General features: G+C 36.8%; 1 protein-coding gene across 1 annotated transcript in view; it reads left to right on the forward strand.

Moving 5' to 3' along the window:
- Positions 1-24,421, forward strand: part of GRAMD1C (GRAM domain containing 1C) — a 91,594-nt gene that overhangs the window by 15,367 nt on the left and 51,806 nt on the right. Inside the window, exons 3-6 of the mRNA XM_081029410.1 lie at positions 8,267-8,351; positions 13,411-13,514; positions 14,343-14,438; positions 19,533-19,613. Coding sequence (XP_080885536.1) covers positions 8,267-8,351; positions 13,411-13,514; positions 14,343-14,438; positions 19,533-19,613 — 366 coding nt within the window. The remainder of the gene's footprint in view (positions 1-8,266; positions 8,352-13,410; positions 13,515-14,342; positions 14,439-19,532; positions 19,614-24,421) is intronic.

Genomic DNA, 24,421 nt, shown 5'->3' on the forward strand with positions numbered 1-24,421 from the left:
GCAATGTTATCTTCTTTCAGAGAGGATTTTCATACATTCTATCAAGGAGTCTGAGATCACCTTATTCCATTTTCAAGGATTAAGGTGACTTGAATCTGGGCTCTAGTATTTGTGTTGTTGATTTGTGATTTTATTCTGTTGTTGACAGAGAATGTACTTTGTATGGTTTTAGTCCTTTTAAATTTATTGAAACTTGTTTTGTGACTTAGCATGTTGTCTATTCTGGAGAACGTTCTGTGTATACTTGAAAAGAATGTATATTCTGCACTTGCTGAATGAAGTGTTTTATAATGGCCAGTTAGGTATAGTTGGTGGATAATGTCACCCTCCCCCCACAACCAGTTTTATTGAGATATAATTGACAAATAAAATTGTAAGCTATTTAAAGTGTACGTTGTGATGATTTGATGCACATATGCATGGTCAAAGAATACATCCCATCTAGTTAATTAACACATCCATCACCTTACACATTATTATTATTATTATTATTATTATTATTTTTGGTGAGAACATTAAGTTCTCAACAAATGTAAATTTCAATTATACAATACAGTGTTATCAACTGTAATCATCATGCCCTACATTAGATCCTCAGACCTTATTCATTTTATAGGTGAAAGTTTGTACCCTTTTACCAGTCTCTTCTTATTACCCCTACCCTGAAGCCCCTGGCAACCACTTTCTACTCTCTGTTTCTATGCGTTCGATTTTTTATTTAGATTCCACATTAAAGTGATACCTCCCAATATTTGTTTTTCTTTGTCTTATTTATTTCACTTTGCATAATGCCCGCAAGGTCCATCCATGTTGTTATAAATGGTTGGATAATGTTGTTAAAGTGTTCTATATCTTTGCTGATTTTCTGTCTACTTATTCTATCAGTTATTGAGAATGGTTTATTGGTATCTCTAACTTTTTAAAATATTTTTTTTAATTTTTCAATTAAGTTAAAATTCAACATTATATTAGTTTCAGGTGTACAAAGTAGTGATTAGACATTTACATAACTTAGGAAGTGATCACCCCATTAAATCTAGTACCCATCTGACACCATACATAGTTATTACAATATTATTGCCTATATTCCTTATGCTATAACCTACATCCCATGACTACTGTGTAACAACCAATTTGTACTTTTTAATACCTTCCCTTTTGTAAGTCACCCCCCTAACTCCTCTCCCATCTGGCAACCATCGAAATGTTCTCTGTATCTATGAGTTTGTTTCTGTTTGTTCATTTTGTTCTTTAGATTCCACATATAAGACACATTGCATCTGTCTTTCTCTGTCTGACATACTCCATTCAGCACAATACCTTCCAGGTCCATCCATGCCTCCGCAGAGGACAAGAACCCATTCCCTTCCATGGCTGAGCAACATTCCATTGTATATATGTACCACATATCCATTCATCCATTGACGGACACCCAAGCTACCTCCACATCTTAGCCATTGTAGTCAATGCTGCAATGAATATATGAATGCACGTGGCCCTTCAAAGTAGTGTTTTTAGTTTCTTTGGATAAATAGAAACACTGGTTATAAGGATGCTCGATGATCTCAGTGAGAAGTTCAACACAGAGATAGGAAGCGGGATTACTGGGCTCTGGTGCCTGCCTAGTTTGCCCCTTGGGTGTGCGTGTTGTCCTTGGAGGTGGCTGGGTAGTGTTCCAGCTCATTCTGAAGCTGGTCACCAGGTGTGCTGGCCCTGGGGCCTCCTGGGAGTGGCCCTGCCACAGGCCTAGTTTAGTTTCAGCCTGTGCTCTGCCCAGGGCCAATTGACATGCTCCACAAAACAACCCGCAAATGGCCGCCCCTGTGCTGGGCCTGGAGTTACTTGGCAGAGGCTAGGCTTTGAATCAAGGCTTGCTGCTGCCAGTGCTGGATTTGGGGCAGCTCAGCAAGAGGTATGGGGCATTCTGAGGCCAGACGATGCTTATTTGGGGTTTGTGATCCTTTGTGAGATTTTAGGAAAGTTTACTCATGTGGCAAGAGCCAAGACAGGCTGCTTGTATGGAAAAGCCACTGGAGGTGTGTCATGCAGGGTGTCAGGCGGGGTCTCAGTTCCCACTCCCCACATAAGAACACAGGATGTGGTGAGGCCAAAGAGGAACTCCCACGGAGCCATAGATAAGGGAGTCATACCACTATGGTCTTGCTGGCGGCTGGGTTGGAGACACAGGAAGCAGGCTCCACATGAACTGCAACCTGCCGTTTGCTTTTCTGCCAACCAGCCCACTTGCTAGCTGCAATCCGCTCTTGCTAGCTCAGCCACCATCTTCTTGCTAGCCCCCCATTTTTTTTGCTGCTAGCGTAGCCACAGCGGTTATATTAGTGGCCAGTGGCTCACTGGTTACAGCTGACAGTCAACTAGCCACAGCTGATGGCCATCCAATCACAGTTGATGGCCATTTACTACCTGAGTGAGCACCTTTCCACGTGAGGCCAAGAGCCTGGAAACTGCACTCCTGGCTCTGTCCCCACACTCCACCTCTGCAGGGTCTCGCCTCACAATCTACGCGACAAGAGTCTTCCGCGAGGGCCCTGTGCGAGGAACCTGGAGATGAATGCAATATCTTGGATACAGCCAGGCTCTCTGGGCACAGCCAGGGTTTCTCAGGGCACCACCAGTCCTTCTGGGCACAGTCAGACTGCCTGGGCTTCTTAGGGTACCACCAGTCTCCCCGGGCACAGCCATGGTCTCTCAGGGCGAGCCCAGCTAGTCTTCCTGGGCACAGCCAGGGCCTCTCACATATTCTCGACAGCAGCCACTTGAGACACAAAAGCAAACATCCACCAGTTCCACTACATGGTGGTATGTTCCCAAGCAATCAAGTGGTCCATTAAATTAGGGATGGAAGGCAATTCCCCATAGTCCATAGTCATTCGCTAGGGCTGTCCTGGGAGTGAAGGACGACCTTGACCTCACCCTCATGTCCCACGGAGGACTCAGCAAACGTTTCCTCTTGGGAGTACAAGTCCTGCATCCGGGCTGCCTCAGCAAGAACTTCCCAGCCCACAGGGCCGCAACGATCTTCGCTTTATGCCGCCTATGCTGACTGGAGAACAGTCCATGTCTTCCCACCCCTCCACGGGGGTCCAGCTCTCCAGCAGCTGCTCCTACTGGTCTTTCTGAGACTGAGTGTTCATACGCACAAACTGCTGCACCGCCTTTCGGAGAGCTTTGGCCGGTACTGTACCCTGCTCGCTGCGCCATGTGTCACGCCGGATGTCAGGCAGGGTCTCTAGTCCTGCTCCCGACGTAATAATGCAGGACATGGTGAGGCCAAAAAGGAACACCCACGGAGCCATAGATAGGGGAGTCATACCACTATGTTCTCGCTGGCGGCTGGGTTGGAGACACAGGAAACAGGAGCTACACGATCTGCAACCCTCACTCCGCTGCTTGCTAGCTCAGCCACCATTTTCTTTTTAGCCCCCATTTTCTGCTAGTCTAGCCACGACAGTTATATTAGTGGCCAATGGCTCACTGGTTACCGCTGATGGCCAACTAGCCACAGCTGATGACCATGCAATCACAGTTGATGGCCATTTACTACCTGAGCCAGCACCTTTCTATGTGAGGCCAAGAGCCTGGACACTGCACTCCTGGCTCTGTCCCCACAAGGTGGCTTGGATGGGGTGGGGGTCTGCAAGTTGGGTGGAGCAGGGTTTCAGGGAATCACCAGGGTGGGGCAAACAGTATTAGCTTGGTTGATGGGGACTCAGATATGGTGCTCGCCTAAGTTTGCCTGCCGGGAGGGGAGAGTGCTCAACAAAGTAACAATAGATTCTTCCAGCTCCTCCGTTCATCTAAGAGAAAGCTGTCCCTCCAACCCTTGACCTACAGCCAGACAACTCACTTCCTTTCTGTCTCTTGCGCCTTTCAAGCTGCTGCCCCAGTGCTGGAGTTTAGAATGAGTTTGTCAGCGAGTAAGTGAGTACGAGCCCTTTAAGAGGAGCACCTGGGACTCCTGCAGCCCTCTGTTTCACTCAGCTACAATCTCTGCTGGTTTTCACAGCCAGAAGTTTTGGGGACTTCTCTTCCTGGCACTGGAAGCCTGGACTGGGGAGCCTCACTCCTCATGGGGGACGTCTGCAGCTAAGATATCCAATTTTTAACCACCACACGCAGATGTGGGACTAGCCTGTTCTGCGTCTCCATCCTTCCAATCAGTCTTGGAGTGGTTTCTTCTGTATGTCCTTAGTTGTAGGACTTCTGTTCAGCTGGACTTCAGGCGATTCTCAATGCTAGTTGTTCTGTAGTTTAGTTGTAATTTGATGTGGTCATGATAGGAGCAAGCACATCATTTATGTACTCTACCCTCTAGACCTGAAATGGTATCTCAAACTTGTGTTGAATGGTCTGTTTTTCAATTGTGTGTCAGTTTTTGCTTCCATGTATTTGGGGCTTTGTTTTTAATTGTGTGTATATTTATAATTGTTGTATTTTCCACTCATGTTTACCTCTTTATTATTAAAAAAGTATCTCTTAGTGTCTAGTAATATTTTTTGTTTTAAAGTCTGTTTCAGCTGATAGTAATATAGCCACTCAACTTGTCTTGTGGTTACTGTTTGCATAGTATATCTTTTCTACTGAAAGTGAAAAACACTTTCAGCCTCTTTGTGTTTTGGATCTAAGGTTCTGTCTCTTAGATCCAGGTGTCTGATTTTTGTTTGTTTAATAACTTGCCTAGAGTAAATCTGTGAAATTGGTTTGTCATGTGGCATGTGGGAACAAATGTCTGCTCAGTTTATTATTATTGTTTTTATTTTTAAGGATGGCTTCCCAGTAGTCACTCTTTAGTCAGCCAATGATTGGTTAGAAATTGTGCTCAAATCTGTAGTCAGTAAGGCTTTTCCTTTCTGCGACAGATCTGTGTGTAGATTGGTTCTACACACAGATTCAAAGTTCAGACATTTTCAGGTTTGTCTCAGTTTTTATGTTTCTCTGAGACTTTTTGTGTCTCATATAGTTGGGTCTATTTTTATCCAGTTTGACAATCTCTGTGTTTAGTCCATTTATATTTATTGCAGTTATAATAAGGTTGTATTTATGAGTGTCTATTTTGCTATTTGTTTTCACTATGTTTCATGTCTTTGTTGTTTCTCCTTTTTTTCTTTCTTTCATTCATTCTTTCATATGAAATATGTTTTAATTCCTTTTGGTTTAAAATTTTATTTGAGGGTTTTTTAATTCATTGCTGAAGGATTACAGTATACATATTAACTTCTTATAGTAACTTCAGATTACTAACCTAATTCTGCTAAAATATTGAACCTTTGCTTCAACCTAACTCCATTACCTCTCCCCTCCCTTTCTTCTATTGTCATATTTATTGCTCCTGTAAACCTTATAAAACCAACAATAGAGCATTATAATTATTGCTTTTAGATTCTTAGGTCTTTTAAAGATGGTAGGAGAGACATTGGAAAATAGATTTATTTATATACATTTTAAAATATTTACCCACGTTTCCACTTCTCGTGCTCTTCATTTCTTCTTGTGAATTTGAATTACCATATTGTGTCATTTCTTTGCAGCCTGAAGGACTTGCTTTATTGTTTCTTTAAGGCAGGTCTGCTGTCTCCATTGTTTTATAATGAGAAGCCAGCCATTAATTATACTGGTTTATACCTGCATGTATGAGTCATTTTTCTCTTGCTGCTTTCAAGTTCTTCTTTGTCCTTCAGCAATTTAACTGTGATATGTTTAAGTGTGAATCACTTTTCTTTATCCTACTTGTGGTTCATTGAGCTTCTTCGATATATAGATTAATGTTTTTTATTATATTTTGAAAGTTTCAACCATATCTTCAGATATTTTTCTGCCTCTCCTTTTCCTTCTGACACTCTCATTACATATACTTTGAGTCACTGAATGTTGTCCCACAGGTCTCTGAGTCTTTTCATTTTCTATAGTCTTTTTCATTTTGTTTTTCAAATTGGATAATTTTTACTAATTTATCTTTAGGTTCACTGGTTCTTTCTCTGCCATTTTAAATATTTTGTTGAGCTCCTGTGGTGATTATTTTTATTTCAGTGATTGTAGTTTTCAACTCCAGAATGTCCTCTTTTTCTTAAAATTAAAGTAAAAATCTATTTGTTGAGATTCTCTACTTGTGGAGTCATTATTATCATATTTTCCTTTAATTCTTTTTTTTTTTTTTTGACAAATAATACTACCCTTTTATTGCAGGAATAATTTTTCTTTCTCCCAGCGATGGACTGCATAACACATATCTATTACTTTCTGATACAGATGTCAGAAATGTAAACAACAAAAGAATTTAGAGCTGCTTTCTTTAGAAGTCACATTCACTTTTGGACAACCAGAAAAATAGTGGAACTAAATATATTCAGGTTTGACTCACACTATGACCTATCTTGCTCCACCTGTTTATAATGTGAATCATTCAGGTTAACACATATCAGTTATGTCCATGTTAATCAAACATAATGTGCTCAAATGTAAAAGGACTTCACAGAGAAAGAGAAATGATATTTTTATAATGCAGAATTCTGTGGTTTCATTAGGAAGCACAGAATCCTATCGGAGTGTTGGGAGATACTGCTGAATAGTTTTTGGTATAGTTCTTTAAACTCAGTAAATGCTAAATCTGTATTTTTCCCCCACTAAGAGAAGCAGAATAAGATGAAGAAATATGAGCATATTATCCAATTATTTGCCTTCTTTTTTTTAATTAATTAGATTTATTAGGTTGACAATTGTTAGTAAATTTACATAGATTTCAGGTGTACAATTCCGTATTATATCATCTATAAATCCCATTGTGAGACGATGTAATACAGAATTGTACACCTGAAATCTATGTAAATTTACTAACAATTGTCACCCCAATAAAATTAATTAAAAAAAAAAATCCCATTGTGTGTTCACCACCCAGAGTCAGTTCTCCTTCCATCACCATATATTTGAATATTTTCCTTTAATTCTTTAAGCATGGTTCTTTTTAGTTCTTTGAACATATAATAACTGCTTTGATGTCTTTGTTTGCTAAATCCAGTATCTGGGGAACCTGAAAGACTATTGCCTGATTTTTCTTAGTATGAGTCATATTTTGGGGTTTTTTTTTTTTGCATGTTTTGTAATTTTTATTGAAAACTGTACAATTTAGATAATACATTGTAGCAACTGTGGATTCTGAGTGTACTCTCCCTCCCCTAAAGCTTGTCGTTGCTGATTTTTGTTTGTTTAATAACTTGCCTAGAGTAAATCTGTGAAATTGGTTTGTCAAGTGGCACGTGGGAACAAATGTCTGCTCAGTTTATTATTGTTGTTTTTATTTTTAAGGATGGCTTTCCAGTAGTCAATCTTTAGTCAGCCAATGATTGGTTAGAAATTGTGCTCAAATCTGTAGAGTCAGTAAGGCTTTTCCTTTCTGCGACAGATCTGTGTGTAGATTGGTTCTACACACAGATTCAAAGTTCAGACATTTTCAGGTTTGTCTCAGTTTTTATGTTCCTCTGAGACTTCTTGTGTCTCTAGCCAGGAATAAGTGGATAGTTTAGGGTCTCTGTAAGCTCAGCTGCATATGTATGCAGTCTCTGTTCTGCCACATATACATGGAGGGTTTATCAAGCCCATCTATGGCTATCTCTCCTCCAACATCTCTTTGTCATCTCCTGCTAATCTGCCAGTCTGCTTGTTTCTTGCCCTCATTGGGACTACAACCTCACACTTGAACAGCTTCAGAATTTTTCCTTTCACTTCTGGGCATAGGTTTTCTGTTCTTTATTCTGAATCAACTTAGCCCCCCTCTCTCAGCGTAGCTACAGCACAGTTTTTCTGGCTTGTTCTAACCTTGGAGAATTGCTGCACTGACTTAACTGATAGGGCAGGAAGAGTAATGGGAACTGGATAAGGAAACAGTGCCAGACTTCTGCAGTTCCCAAGTTCAGTAGATTTTCATGAACAAATACTTCTGAATTTATTGTATGCTTTGGGTCAACTTCCAATAATTTTGGATGATTGTTTTTAACAGGGTTTTTGTTTTTGTTTCCAGCTATAAATTTGCTTTTGCAGAGAGGATTTTCCAAATTCTTCACTCCATCATGCTGGAAGCTTCCTTTTGGTGTTTTTTGAAATGTTTGTTTATGTGGTTTTTCATATAAAGAAATACATAATGTTGCATAAAAAGCATACTATTTTAAAGTCCATTTTAAATTTATTTTCTGAGACATATTTCATCTAATGAAGATTATAATTAAACAGAAATTTAATCTTTTTATTGTTGCAGATTTCAAGTTCCACCTATAAAGACAGGAATGAGGAATATAAGAGACAGTTCATACATCTACCTGATACAGAGAAGCTGATAGCAGGTAAAAAAGACAGGAAGTTGCATAAAAAGCCACTTTGCTACCTCATTATCAAAATAGAACTGATGCATGATGATGTTATGAAAAATTTCAGCCTTTGTGCTAGACAGAGAATATTTTCAAGTTAAGGAGCATGTTTTTATTCGTAATTAGACAATGTAAAACTAAGTTGTAATTTGAGGAGTGATTTCTGACTTATAAAAATATTAAGTACTGGGGCAGCCAGTTGGCTCAGTTGATTAGAGCGTGCTCTTAACAACAAGGTTGCTGGTTCGATCCCCACATGGGCCACTGTGAGCTGCACCCTCCACAACTAGATTGAAACAACTACTTGACTTGGAACTGATGGGTCCTGGAAAAACACACTTAAAAAAAAAAAGGAAAAAAAATGTAATAGAGAAAAAAAAAATTAAGTACTGACTAGGAAAATAGAACTAAAGGGAAATGATTTGTCACAATTTCTTCTGCTTCGTATGTTCAATGTATATTATCTTTCCCCAGAAAAAGGTACTCCTTACCAGATTATAGAGCAATTTTATAAAATTTTCTAGGGCGATATTATTACATGTATAATATTTCAGATCGATTTGCTTTTCTTTGGAAATAGATTTAAAAATATTTAGTCATTTTCCTTACAGAAGTGTTTTATTTTTAATATAAGCATAGATACTTTATGATAAAAATATAGAACTACATTTTAGTATATATTTTATTTAAACCATTAATTCATAGAAATTTTCAGATTTCTGATACTGTTGGGCAATATTCAGTACAACAAAACTGAATTTCTAGATAGTTCAGTTCAGTATTTAAAATCATAATAATGAATTAAAACAACTTTTAAGAACATCTGAAATAATACATTCTCATGATAAGTGTTCAAATACTACAAGAAGGCATACAGTGAAAAGTGAGTGGTCCTTCTAACAAGGATCACTCCAACATTCTTCTTGGCTGATAACCACTTTAAATATTTCTTATGTATATTTCCAGAAATTTTCTGGATGCACTTCAAAGGGAATATTCCTAACAACTTAAGTGGGAGAACACTGTGCTTACTGTTTGAATTTGTTTAGAGCTCTTTCTATTAGCACTACCGAGAATCCACTTCATTCTTTTCATGGTTGCCTAGTATTCAATTGAATGAATTTTGCACCATAATTTAACAAATCCCCTATTGATGGACATTTTGATTGTTTCCTGTCTTTTACTATTACTACTCATGGTACATTGAAACTTCTTGTACACTTGTTTTATCACACATGTGCACACATATTATAGGATAAATTCCACGAAGTGCAATTGTGGCAAAAAGATAATTGTGGCAAAAAGATAATTTAAAGGTTACTGTTGCCAAGTTACTCTCCGAAAAGGTTGCACCAGCTTTTATTCTTATCAGCAATGTTTGTAAGTACCTGTTTTGCCACACCTCAGGAACTTTGCTTTAGCAAAATTTGGTATTTAGGAATGGTGCATAATCATTGTTTAAATATGCATTTCTTTAATTATGAAGGAGGTTGAACATCTATTTATATGTGTATATACCATTTGTATGTCTTTTTCTGTGAAGCTTTCTTGTCATAAACTTTGCCCAATTTTTCTAGTGGTTATTTGTCTTTTTGTTAACTTGAAGTAGCTTATTAGATGTTTAAAAAATTAGATCTTTCCCATGTGTGCTGCAAATTTTTTTTGCCAGTTTGTCACTTGAAATCAAATATTTTTAATGGAAACCTTTATAAAATGTATCATACTCATCATTGGCTTACTGAAAGAAATTAATCTGATTACAGCTTTATATATATATATATATTTATCCATTATATATATATATATATATACATATATATATATATATCCATTATAAAACATATGGAAAAGTATAAAGAAAAAATTAAAAATCATTAGTGATTCTTCCACCTATAGAAAAATTTGGTTAATATTTTGTGGATAGCTTTCTAGATTTTTTTTTAGTGTGTATATTTGCTTTTCATGTAGAAAATCTCAGATAATGTAGATGTGAGTGAGTTTAGTAATGTCACAGGATTGAAGGGTAATTGAAGGTAAAAGAAAGAATCATATTCATATATACTTGCAATGAACAATTGGAATTTGAATTATGCAAATATCATTTACATAAAACACCTCCCAATAATGAATACTTAGGTATAAATTTAACAAATGTGCAGGCTCTCAATGATGATAATTGTAAAACATTGATAAAAGAATATCCAATAAATATATATGGATCAGTAGATTCAATATTTTTAAGATCTCAGGTCCCGCCAATGAAAATTCCAGCAAGTTTTTTCGTTTATATTAACAAGTTGATTCTAAAATTTATATGGAAAATCAAAAAAATATATATATTAGAATAGCCACAACAATTCTGAGAAAGTGGAACAAAGCTGGAAGACACACACTACTCGATTTTAAGATTTATTATGAAGTTAGAGTAAACAAGACAGTATGAGACTTGCCAAAGGACAGACACTTAGATTAATGGGACAGAAAAAAAGCAGACATAAAAATTCATACAAACATTGAGAACTGATTTTTGACAAAGGTGCCTATTTAATGGAGAAAAGTTAGTCTTTTCAACAAATGGACAAGAGGCTTACTTTACTTTTAAAAAGATTCACACAAACGTCAAAGGATCTGAGACAGTATTTACAACATTTCTAAACAAAATGCTCTAAGAAAAGGGAGCAGGGGTCTTTTTCCTTTTTTGCACCAGAGGAAATTAATTTTTTTCTTTTTCAATTTGTATCTACCCTTACAGTTTTCTCAGGTATAAAGCAAACAAAGTAACACAAAAAATGTAAAGTATGAAAAATGAGAATGGTTATCTTTTGTAATTTAAATATTAAATTTGAAAGCAATCCGAAAAATGTTGTCCCAAAGTCTTTCTCAAGCAATGTTAGCATATTGGACTCCGAAAGGTTTCTGAAAGAAAAGAATACTTTCGGATATGTATTTCCTGAATGATTATTTAAAAACACATTCTTTTAATTCATCTCCCTATGGATAGATATGCCTAAGCTCCTTGGTAAAACTAAATAATACTTCTTGTTTATTTAAATATATGCATACTACTTATTGTGCAAGCTTACTCTAGAAATATGTGGTCCTGATATACTCTGTCTGTATTCCGATAACACTTTGTACATATTTCTATTATATCTTTTTTTATATTATAGTTATTAAAATAATCTTTGAGTTGGAGCCATTTAATAGTTCCAAAATTGATCATGTAATAACTAGTAAGTGGATGTTAGCACATGCATCAAAACAACCTTTGTTGTTTATTGAATTTATGTAATTTTATTCTAACTTTCTAGTAATCAATTATAAAGTTATAAAATCCATAAAACAATTTTTGATAAATATTTCTTTCTTATTCCGTTTTATATGAATCAGATTGCTAACATGACTCAAATCAGATAGAATATTGCCTTCTGAAATGCTGATAATTACATGTGTTTATCAGTAGGGAAATTGGGAGCAAAAAAAAGTAAAATCTCTTTTAAAAAATTTTTTTATCATTTCTTGCATAGGATATATTGCTAGGAAGCCATTTTATACAAATTAAATTTTGTTATATAAGTTTATTTAAATAAAATACACCTGTTTTTGAGAAAACATTTCTAAGACTACTGAAAAAAGTGTCAATCTATATTAAATAGTCTTCGGTTAAAATAATCAAGTTGGTTTCTATAGCTTTGAACATAGTGTAATGCAATGCAGTGGTTTTCATTGTGTGATTCATAGACCAGCAATGTTGGTATCACTGGGGATTTTGTTTGACACACAAACCCTTCACCTCACCCCAGATATACTTAATCAGACACTCTGGGGTGGGACCTAGTAATCTGTGTTTTAATAAGTCTGCCAGATATTTCTGATCTGAAATTTGGGAAGCATTACATTAATAAAATGTTTCAGTGGTTTAGATAAAAGTTTCAGGATAATTCGAGGTGACCTTTATTTAGCCTAATCCTGTTTTAGAGATGCATACTGGTAAATGAGTAACTTAATCTGCTTAATTATTTACTAGGATTCTTTTTATTTGATGGTATCTCAGTTTTGTTTTGCTGAAGGAAGCATTTTAAAAGAGTGAATTACTTTGCTCGGTTTTTAGTATTTGCTTAGAAATTTAACTAAATTTGACTAAATTGAAATATTTTGAGGTTCATAATCTCAATAATTTTTTCCTGAAATTGCTAATCACTTTAAATAGTTTTAAAATTTATCAGTTTAACTAAATCTCCTCACAGCAGTCCTTTATATCTTGTTTTATTGGTAATTTAGCAATACTATTTGCATTAGCCAAAGAGCCAGATCTTAATCTTGGTAGTAACCTGTTGGTAGGCAGTGGCATTTACCAGAACTCTTGATTTTGCTGGTTTAGTGCTGAGGTGGAGAGGATCAACTTTGAAACAAACTGAAAAATATGGCTGATCATGTTCCTTCCACTTAAAACTCATCAATGACCTCTCACCTACTGCACAGTCTCACCTCGTCCACCATGGCCCGAGACCGCTTACCTAATCTAGCTTCTCCAGATTCTCTAGTCCAGAGATATCTTTGTGTAGTTGCTCAAATGTGCTATTTCTTTTTACCATGGGGCCTTTGCTCATACTGTTCCCTCATGGTCCAGCTGACCTTTTATTGATCTTTAGATCTCAGTTTAAAGATTACTTTTTCTGGAAAACTTTTCCTGATACACTTTCTTCCTGCCCCATCCCCCATACCTATGTATGCCTTGTTATATTCTCTCATAGCTTTCTCTACACTTTCGTCATTATACTTATTTTTGTATTTATTTGTTTATTGTAGTTGTCTATTGTATGCCTTCTCTTCTGTGTTCCATAAGGCAAGTTCATTTCTTGTAACTCTAGTGTATGGTGTACAAAGAATATGAATGAATGAATGAATGAATGAATGAATGAATGAGTGAACTAATGAAGAAAGAGTGACGACTTCCCATGTATTAAAATAGTATAAGATTTATTAAATTGCCAGATTTTTGTGACTAAGCTGTTCCTTATTTTTGTGTATGTAGATTATGCTTGTGCTCTTCAGAGGGACATTTTGCTTCAGGGACGACTATACCTTTCAGAAAACTGGCTATGTTTCCATAGCAACATCTTCAGATGGGAAACTACAGTAAGACATGTTTTGATTTGATTTGTTGATACAAATAATTGCACAGATAGAAATGTATACATACAGTCCTCCTAAAAACAATCTACTGTAGATTCTAAAGTAAATTTATATTTGTATACCTATACTCGTATATGTATAAATACAGTGTATTTATGTGTTGTAGAAGTGTGTAATATATTTTTCTTAATACATTGAGCTCTATTTATACATACTTAATACAGTTTGAGAAAGAGATTTCAGATTAAAAAAATCTTAAATATACATCCTTTTGACTGCCAAAATAATGTCTTACGTGACAGACCGAGGGGTGCATGTGTGTGTGTGTGTGTGTGTGTGTGTATGTGAAACATGAACACCACATGTCTTTTCACACTTTATCCTAATGTTAGAGATAGAAGCTGATGGGGAAAATTGCTGAAGGGAAGAATGTCTGACTGCTTACTCTTTTTTTCTCAGAGAATGCAAGCATGTGCTTATTATTATTAACTCCTTCAGGTTTTTCAACTGAATAGTTTTTGGAGTCATTCTTGTCCCCTCACTCACCCTTGTCCACCATCTAATTAATCACCAATTCCCCATCAGTACTAACTCTTAATATCTCTGAATCTGACTATTTCTTTCTCTTAATACTGTCATCTCCTGGTCTGAGCCACCATCAGTTTTCCCCTGAATTTCCAACTGATTTATCTGAATCCATTGAATAAAATGGTCTTTAATAAGATACAACTATTAATAGTCCAGATTATGTTGATAAAATCATTGGAATTTTGTGTTATATGTGTTTCTGAAAAATCGATTTTACAATTTTTTATTCTTTTGTGTGTTTAGATTTCTATTGCTTTAAAGAATATAACCTTCATGACCAAGGAGAAAACTGCTCGACTCATCCCAAATGCTATCCAGATCGTTACAGAGGGTGAAAAGGTGAAAAAACTTTTGTACCTTTGCCTTGTTACATAACATGGAGAAAATCTGACTCATACTGGTCATCAGTGTTGGGAATATAGGCAATTCTTGGAATTAGGAATATCTAATTGAGATACATTGTATTTAAATAGTAGATTTCCATATACTTAAATACTTACTGACAATTAACTTTAAATTACTACTAATATTTTTTTTGTACTTTATAGTTTAAAGAGAACTTTCTCATATTTTTCATTTCTTCATTATAAGTAGGTAGAATAAGCATTAGATAAACATCCATATTATTTTGTTATTTTAAATACCCTAATTGCACAATTGTTTTTTAGTAAATAATACCTGTATAATAGCAACTAATATAAACAAACGGTTCTGGTGAACAGAGATTTGTGTAGCATACACGTAAACACATAATCATTGCAATATTTTGGGGGGCAATTATCTTTAACTGCTATCATTTTTATTCTTTTCCTTTAGTATCTGTCACTTCTTAGTGGGGAATACATGAAGAATCTTTCTAGACTCCTCTGGAAAATTGATTAGGGCTCTGTGTGTGATGATAGAGGTATAATGCTGAGAAAGAAAAAGAAATGAGGAAGGAAGGAAAAGAAGGAAGGTATGAAAGGAAATGAAGGGGAAGGAGAGAGAAGGAAATAAAAGAAAGAAAAAAGTGAAGAGAGAGAAAAAGTAAAGAGATAGAAGCGGGGAGAGATGCTATCGTGACATTGAATAATTGTAATGAAACCTTCAATTTTTCTCTCAAATGCACTTTGTTTTATTTTTAGTTTTAAGTGATCTCATCCTTACACAAAACTTCAAAGTACAGTATGAAGAACTTTTCCCCTCTGAGCTATTTGAGAATAAATTTTCACTCTGAAGCCTCATCATCTCTGACATTACCCCAGATATTCTAGTGTGATTTTCCAGCAAAGACATTCTCCACATAGCCACAACATAATTATCAAAATCATTAAATTAACTTTGATCATTGCCACTGTTTAATCCTCAAACCTTCTTCAATTCCCCCAATTATCCTTTGTAGCAAATAGAGCCAGTTGAGAAATACATATTACGTTTAGTTGGCATACTGTTTAATTTCCTTATTCTATAGTAGTCCTTTAGTCTTTCCTTGACTTTTGTGTCCTGGACACTTTAAAAACTCACAGGTCAGTTATTTTGTAGGATATCCCTCAATTGTGTTTGCCTGATACTGCCTTGTGATTAAATTTAGGTTATGCAGTTTTGGCAGAAATAACACAGAAGTGATGCTCTGTTCTTTCCGTTGCATCCTATCAGATGACGCATGATTTCAATTTCTGCCACACCTGGAGAGATTTACTTTGATTACCTAATGAAGGTGGTATCTGCCAGACTTTATTGTAAAGTTCATCTATTTTTCTTTGTAATAGTGTTTTGTGGCAGGCTATTTTGAAACTATCTAAATATACTATTCCTCATCAAATTTTAAATCTATTCATTGATTTACTTGTATCAGCATCACCTCATAGTTTCTTGTTTTGTTCAACAAGTTATAATACATTACTATCTTTATTTATTTTGATGCTCAAGTTATCCCAAATTTGGCCAATGGGAGCCCCCTCAAGTTGGCTCTGGTGTCCTTTTGAGTGTTCTCAGCACTGAGCATTTCCTTGTTTTTTGGTACAAGATATTACAGGCTTTCCCTGCCTCAGCCCTGGTATCAGTCATTTCTCCAACGAGTCCTGGTTTCTTTTAGGGGAGACTGATATTTAGAAGCCAGTGTGTTTATTGCTATTGGGGAATCACTGTTCCCGAGACCTCTCAGTGGGCAAAACAAGGATATATATATATATAAAATTACATATCCATATACATATTACACACACATATATACCCACATCAGTGTTTATCTATCTATCAATCATCTGTGTATCTATCATAAACCCAAATTCATACCAACATCTCTAATTTCTACCCAACACCACAGAGTTCATTTTTGTTTTCTCCCTTTCATATTTGTAACTACCTTCCCTGACCATGAGAAACCAAGCTTCCATTACCCTTAATATATTTACTTATTTGATCAGCTGGCCTGTATGTAATCTTCATTTCTTCTTCCACTGCCCCCACATGGATGCCCTTTCACCTGACTTGGTTTCTGACACGTCAAGTCAGGCTGTTGCCCATCCTACCATGACACAGAACCATGTAAAAGCTTTCCTCACACTGCTTGGGCTGACACCCCATGCCAGCATCTTCCCTGTGTTCACCTTACCCTGCACCAGGTCACCCTTCCCCAGGCATGCCCTCTGTTCCCTGCGTTTGCTCTGACATTCTGTGCCAGTCTGTCACTGTGTGTGGTCACCCTCCTCACCCTGCTCAGGCTCTGACTCACCAGCCTTCAACTGCCCTCCTGGACTCTGTCACACCATGCTGCCTCACCTGTTCTGGCTCTGACGTGCCTCTGTAGGCTGCCCGCATGCTTGGCCACACTCTTCACCGTGCCTGGGCTTTGACACCCACACCTGGCTACCCTTGTACATGGTCACCCTGCTTGAGCTCTGATTTGTGTCCCTTGTGCCATTCTTGTTCTAATGCCGTGCTCCAGGTCATTCCCGTATGTGGAGGCCCTTCTTCCCCACATGGGCTCTGACACTCTGCGTAGGGCTGCCTTTCTATGTGGACAACCTCTTCATTCTTGTCTGACACCCTCCTTTGGGCTACTGCAGCTCCTCTTCCCCTACCGTCACCTCTAGTGTGGATTCCTACTTTTCTCTGTTCCACCAACAGCTACAAGGCTGAACAGTTCAGGAAGGGAAGAATAGCTAAAATAAACTTATTCTTTATTTTATAATTAACACATGTATACATTGTATTGTTTAACAAAATCATCAGACAGTTCTTAAACATCTTCCTTTCATGCCTATAATTCCCAATCCTATTGCTTTTTTAGAGGCAAACACTGTTCTCAGTTTGGTATGTATCTTTTCTGACCTTTCAGACCTTCCTCCTTTGTTTTTACATATATATGCATGTATATAAACATCTAAGTTTGCTTTGTTTTTAAAGTAAATGCTGTCTTACATGTGTTGTTCTTTGGTTCTCTTTTCTTAAAAAAGAATTTAGTGTTATCTCTTGGAGTCACAGGTTATGACATATAGATAGACTTATCTCTGTTTATTAAAGTGCTGTATAATATTTCATATAATAGGTTTATGATGTTTCCCTTGACCATTTGTTCATTTCCAATGTTTTGTTATTACAAACAATGCTGCAGTGAATAGCCTTGTTTCTATAGGCTATTTCTCATCTATATAATGGAATTTCAGGATCAAGCATTTTAGTTTTAATAATGATAACTAGCGTTTGCTGAACACACTTGTTCTAGACACTGCCTTAAGTTCTTTATATATATATTTTTTCATTTACTTCTCAAAAATATTTTCTACTATTATTATTTCCATTTTACAGATGAGGAAACTAAAGAAAAGAAAAGTGACCCAAAGTCATAGAACTGAATGGTAGACCAGGACATGTATACACAGGCAGTTGAATTGCGGAGACCCTGGTCCTAACTACCTCACCATATTGAATCAGTGATCTCTTTTTCCATTGTTATGGGGGAAAAAATCTACATTACTAAATATTCATCCTTTCCATATTGTATGATTAAAGTAGGGTTAATCACGGTACTTTCGGTTGTAGCATATGTTTTATGCCCCAGCAGCTTAGAGATATCATTATCCAGAACTCCTCCCAAATTATGGTTATTCTTGAACCAAGATTTATTAATAAATTTTTGAAGTTGAATATATAGCAAGGAATAAAATAAAATGGTAATCAAAGATTATCCAGAAAGACTGTTAAGGAGTTGAGAATGTGGTGGTTGTATACAAGAGGGGATGACGTTGATAACAAGTTATTTAGTTTAAGAAGTGGAAATTAGTAAGTGTAACACAGTGGTGAAAAAGAGACAGACTAGGAGATTTTTCTTACCTATATATCTGAACACAGGGTTGTAAGAGTACTACAATCCAAAAAGCAAAACAATTTGGTGTAAGAAAAGGAAATAGGGGACAGTAACTAGTAATCATTCGGTCACACATTACATGTGTAATCCTATATGGAAGAGCTCCTGGATACATCCATGTTATAAAAAGTTTTGCTTTATTATATTATATTTTGCTTTATTAATATTATATAGCAAGATTTCAATTTATTAATTGGAAAATAGCACTTTAACATCTTTGCATGAAAAATGTAAGAACCCAAAATATTATTTGTTTGACATTTTATTTAATAAGTCAAACATAAAACTGAGTTTTCTCATTCCTAAAAATAACCATTCAATCATGAAAAGTCACTAACTAGGGGATTGGAAAGGATGATACACTGAGACACTGTATTTAGTGCTGCCACTTATCATATTTTCTCATAAAAGCCTATTTTAAAATGTGACTTTGCAAAAAGCACTTAAATGCAGAGGAAGAGATAAGTCTAAAGGCAAACATAGAATTATATATTGAAACGTGCTATTTTTCTTTTACAGCATTCAAAGCAAAGTTTAGTGTTAATACGGGTTTTTTATATCTATAATTAGCAGAGGTTAAGTAGTTCTGGATTTTTTTAGAAGACTATGAAAGATGATATAATTTTAAATTAAGATCTTAAAATAAATCTATCTCTGAAATCCACTGTATTTTTTCTTATTCTTTGTTTATACTTGTCTCAGGTGGCTTCCAAATCATATCTCTTTGCAAAGTTTAGAATAAATAAAATTTTAATATTTTTCATAAGTTTATGTAGATGGATTTGCATAGCTAGACTACGATGAAAATAAAGAACTGCTTATTTCTTATTTACTCCTTTCCCTAGTAAATATTGATAAAATTGTATTTTCTGTAAGATACAATTTTGAAAGACACCTTGTTCATGCACCAATTACCTGTTTTTGTTGTCTATTGTAGCAAAGAGTTAAACAAAAATAGTATATGAAGTAGGCGGTAGTGACCTACTAGTTTGCTTTGAGCATAGCAAGTGCCAGCAGACTTTTGTGACAGATACTTTCCCCTTTTTCTAATGACACTAAAATTATCCTATTATGTTTGTTTTCAGTTTTTCTTTACATCTTTTGGTGCCAGGGATAGAAGTTACCTCAGTATCTTTAGATTGTGGCAGAATGCACTATTGGAGAAGGTAAGTGTTCATACTAGAGGCAAGTATTTGTTATAATAGTAACCTCCCAGTGTGTACCTAAACAGCATTTGTGAATTGAAAAGCACCTTTTTATTTTCTGGAATTAATTTTGACTAGATTATTTAAATTCCAAGAAGAAACTTGAAGCAAAACAAAATCCATAGTTACAAGTTAAGATGTTAATTGTAATCCCCAGGGTAACCACCAAGAAAATAACTGAAAAAATATAGTAAAAGAAACATCAAGAGAAATAAAATGGTACACTAGAACTATCTATTTCACACATAAGAAGGCATTAATGGAGGAATTGAGGGACAAAAAGACATAAAACACATAGAAAACAAATAGCAAAATTGCAGACATTATATTAAATCATTAAACACAAATGGATCAAACACTTCAATCAAGAGACAGAGATAGGCAGAATGAATGAAAAGAAAACCATGATCCAACTATATGATGTCTGTAAGAGACACATTAGATTTAAAGACACAGAAAGATGAAACATAAAAGGACAGAAAAATAAATACCATGCAAACAATAACTAAAAGAGAGCTGAAGTGACTATAGTAATATCAGACAAAATAGATTTTAAGATAAAAATTAATAGAGGCAAGGAAGAATTTTTTAAAAGAATATTTTATAATAATAAAAGGATCAATCTATCTGGAATTCATAACAATTATAAACTTACATGCACCTAATAACAGAGCCGTAAAGTACATGAAACAAAAACTGGCAGAATTAAAGGGAGAAATAGATAATGCAATAATAATAGTTGGAGCTTTCAGTACTTCACTTTCAATGATGGATAGAACAACCAAACAGAAAGTCAACAAGGAAATAGAAGACTTGGACAAAACTCTAAGTTAACTAGAACTAAAAGACATTTATGGGACACTCCACTCAAAACAGAATGCATATCCTTCTCAAGTACACTTGGAACATTCTATAGAACAGACCATAGACTAGATCATAAAACATGCCTTAACAAATTGAAAAGGACTGAAATAATACAAAATATGTTCTCTGACCACAATAGAATTAAATTTGAACTCAATAAGAGAAGGAAATTTGGGAAATTCACAAAAAGTAGATATTAAGCAGAACACTCCTAAATAACCAATGGGTGAAAGAAGAAATGGGTGAAATAAAGAAAAAGATAAAAGGAAAATTAGAAAAGATTGAGTTAAGTGAAAACAAAAAAAAAAACACATCCCAAAACTTATGAGATAAAGCTACAACAATGCCTAGAAGGGGATTTATAACTATAAACACCTATATTAAAAAAGAAGAATGATTTCAAATCAATAACCTAACTTTCTACCTTAAGAAGGAAAAAGGAGAGCAAACTAAACTCAAAGCAAATAGAAGCAAGGAAATAATAAAAATTAGAACAGATATGAATGAAATACAAAATCGGAAAATAGAAACAATGAACAGAATGAACAGTTCTTTCTTTGAAAAAATCAACAAAATTGACAAACTTTTGGCTAAATTGACCAAGAAAAAAATGATAGATTAAAGTTATTAAATTCAGAAGTAAAAGTGGTAACATTACTACTGACCTTACAAAAATAATAAAGGTTCATACTATGAACAATTGTATACCAACAAATTAATTAACCTAAATGAAATGGACACAAACCTAGGAAGTCCCAAACTATTGAAACTGACTCAAGTAGAAATAGAAAATCTGAATAGACCAATAACAGGAAAGAGACTGAATTGGTAATAAAAAAATTACCCACAAACGAAGCCCAGGCTCAGATGGCTTCATTGGTGAATTCTGTCAAATGTTTAGTAGAATTGACACCAATCTTTCACAAAGTAGTCCAAAAATAGAAGAAGAGAGAACATCTCCCAACTCAATATGAGGCCAGTATTACCTTCATATCAAAACCAGACAAAGAACGTCACAAGAACACTACAGACCGATGTTTATGTTCATTGTGTCTATGGATATAGAAACAAAAACCCTCAACAAAATTTTAGCAAATCATATCCAGCAATATATAAAAAAAGATATATGCCAGAACTAAGTGGGGTTCATACAAGGTTGGTTTAACCTGTGAAAATCAATCAGTATAATAAACTATATTAGTAGAATAGAGGACAAAAGCTGCATAATCATCTTAATACAGAAAAGCATTTGACAAAGTCCAACATCCTTTCCTGATAAAACATAAACAAATTAGGACTATCAAGGAATTTCTTTCATCTGATAAAGCTCACCACTAACATATTTAATGGTGAAAGACTAATGCTTTCTCCCTAATGTCAGGAACAACACAAGGACGTCTTTTCTTGCCACTTCTACTATTCAACATTGTATTGAAGGTTCTAGCCAGGAAAGTTAGGCAAGAAAAAAAGGTAAAAGACATCCAGATTAAAAATAATGAAATAAAACTATTTCCTTTGGGAGATGACAATATATGCCAATAAAACTAATACATTCAGCAAGGTTGCAGAATATATTATCAAAATACAAAAATCAATTGTATTTCTGTATGCTCACAATGAACAATCCAAAAATTAAAACAAAACAAAACAGTTAATTAACAGTAACAGCAAAAAGAATAAAATACTTGGGAATAACTTTAACAAAAGAACTATGAGACATGTATACTGAAAGCTACTAAATATTGTGGAAAGAAATTAAAGAAGACTTAAGTAAATGAAAAGAATCTCATGTTCATGGATCAGAAGACTTATATTGTTAAGATGGCAATACCCCCAAGTTGATCTGCAGATTTAATGCAATCCCTATCAAAATCCCAACTGGCATTTTTACAGAAATTGACAAGTGTATCTTAAAATTCATATGGAAATGTAAGGTATCCAGAATAGCCAAAACCATCTTGAAAAAGAACAAAGTTGGATGAGTTAGTCTGTTAGGGCTGCCATAACAAAATACCACAGACTTGGTGTTTTAAACAACAGAAATTAATTTTCTCACAGTTCTGGAGGCTGGAAGTTCAAGATTATGGTACTGGCAGGGTGAGTTTCTGCTGAGACCGCTCTTGTTGGCTAAAGCCTTCTCACCGTGTTCCCACATGGTTTTCGTCTGTTCATGCACACTCCTGGTACATCTTCCTCTTTTAATATGAATACCAGTCCTGTGGCATTGGGGCCTCATTCTTATGACCTCTGTCTTAGCTCAGCTGCCATAACAGATTTTTTATTTTATTTTAATTGAATTCATGTTTAATAATTACAGGCACTGTGCCCCCTTTCCCCCTGCCCAGGCAGCAGCAGGGGTGGTGCAGGGCCTGGGGCATATGCCCCCAGCAGCGAGGATGGCAGTCCCAAGAGTGATTTTCAGAAAATAAAAAAAGGACCTCAGGGGCAGGCAGTGGTGCCCCCCCACCCCCCCGCACCCAAGACACACCAAATTTCAAGACTTTATATATATCTCTGTGCCCCAAGGGGAGGAGAGGGACACTTGGCAGCATCCTGGAAGGGGCCCCAGGCAGCCCCAAGCCATCCTGCGTCTTCAGCCACTTTATTAGCTTAGACACCATCGCACTACAGGCACCCACTGCCGCCGCCCCTGCTGCTGACTCCCCTGCAGTCCAGGCGGCTGGCTGGGCCATCCGAGTGTCCATGGGGCTCCAAGTCCCCGGCCCCACCCCGCCCTCAGTTGTGGTCAGACTCCTCCTCTGCCTCACGAAGCCACTTGAAGAAGGCTGTGACAGATTTAAGGGCCACGCCCTTGCCCTGCTGCTCGGCAGGGTCCTGGCTACTCTCCCAGCTGTAGAAGGCGTCCTCCTTCACCACGTCCTCATCGTACAGCTTATCAAAGAACGTCCGAAGCAGGTTGGCGGGCTGCTCCAAGGTCCCTACAAGGGCCTGCAGGGCGTAGAGTGCCTGCATCACATAGATATTGATGTGCTCATCACATAGATATTTCTGTAGCAATTTCGCTCGCGCTTTCGGCACCTCAACATTCACTCGGAGCGGAGTTCCCAAAGATAATTGTGGAATAGCAGACAGTTGTCATGAGGGCTCGAACAAATGTGTTGGATGCTACCTGCTGCTCACTCAGGTTGGCTTCTATCCAGTCAAACACGCGCTGGTGACTGCTGCTCTCCTTGAGCAGCTTCTCCAGTTGCCTGCTTAGCTCTTCAGAGGAGAGCAACCTCTGGCCAGGGGCTTCTGACTCCTCTCCCAGGGTATAGTCCACTTTCTGTTCAGTGACGAAGGCACCCATGTCCTGGCCTTCAGGTAGAAATTCTTTCCAGCTGAGTCCAGCCTCTCGCCACAATGCCTCAACCTTTTTGGGACCTACGCTTTTGCACAGAAGCCCCAGGATCTCCAGCAACAGGGAGGCAGCTTTGCCCAGGGGCCTCAGAGGCTTCGTAATCTCCCTAAACCGCTCCCCCATGGACACGCCACCATCCTGCAGAATCGGCGTCACCAGTTCTGCTAGGTAGAGCCACACATGGCGGATGTCGATTTCCATGTCTTCAGCCAGTTCTAGGACTTCATACAGCCCTTGGTAGTACTGAGCGGTGGAGAGGTGCCCGGCACTGAGCAGCCGGTGCAGCAGCTGTCCCATATGTTCACGAGCAATGGCGCTGCGCTCCAGTGTGGACTCGATGCCATGCCGGACAAGGATAAAGAGCAGGGAAGGTGAGGCCAGCTCCTGCACACACTGCACTGCTTCCTGCATGTCATTGAGATGGAGGTACTCCTCAATGATTGCCTTGGATTTCTTCTCCAGCTCCTCCTCAGACAGCACGGCCTGTGGGGGGCGCACCGGGGGGAGGGAGGCTTCTCGCTTCACGGCATCCCGCCCGCGGTCC

This window comes from Rhinolophus hipposideros (genome assembly GCF_964194185.1).
Source record: "Rhinolophus hipposideros genome assembly, chromosome: 2".
Classification (NCBI taxonomy): Eukaryota; Metazoa; Chordata; class Mammalia; order Chiroptera; family Rhinolophidae; genus Rhinolophus; species Rhinolophus hipposideros.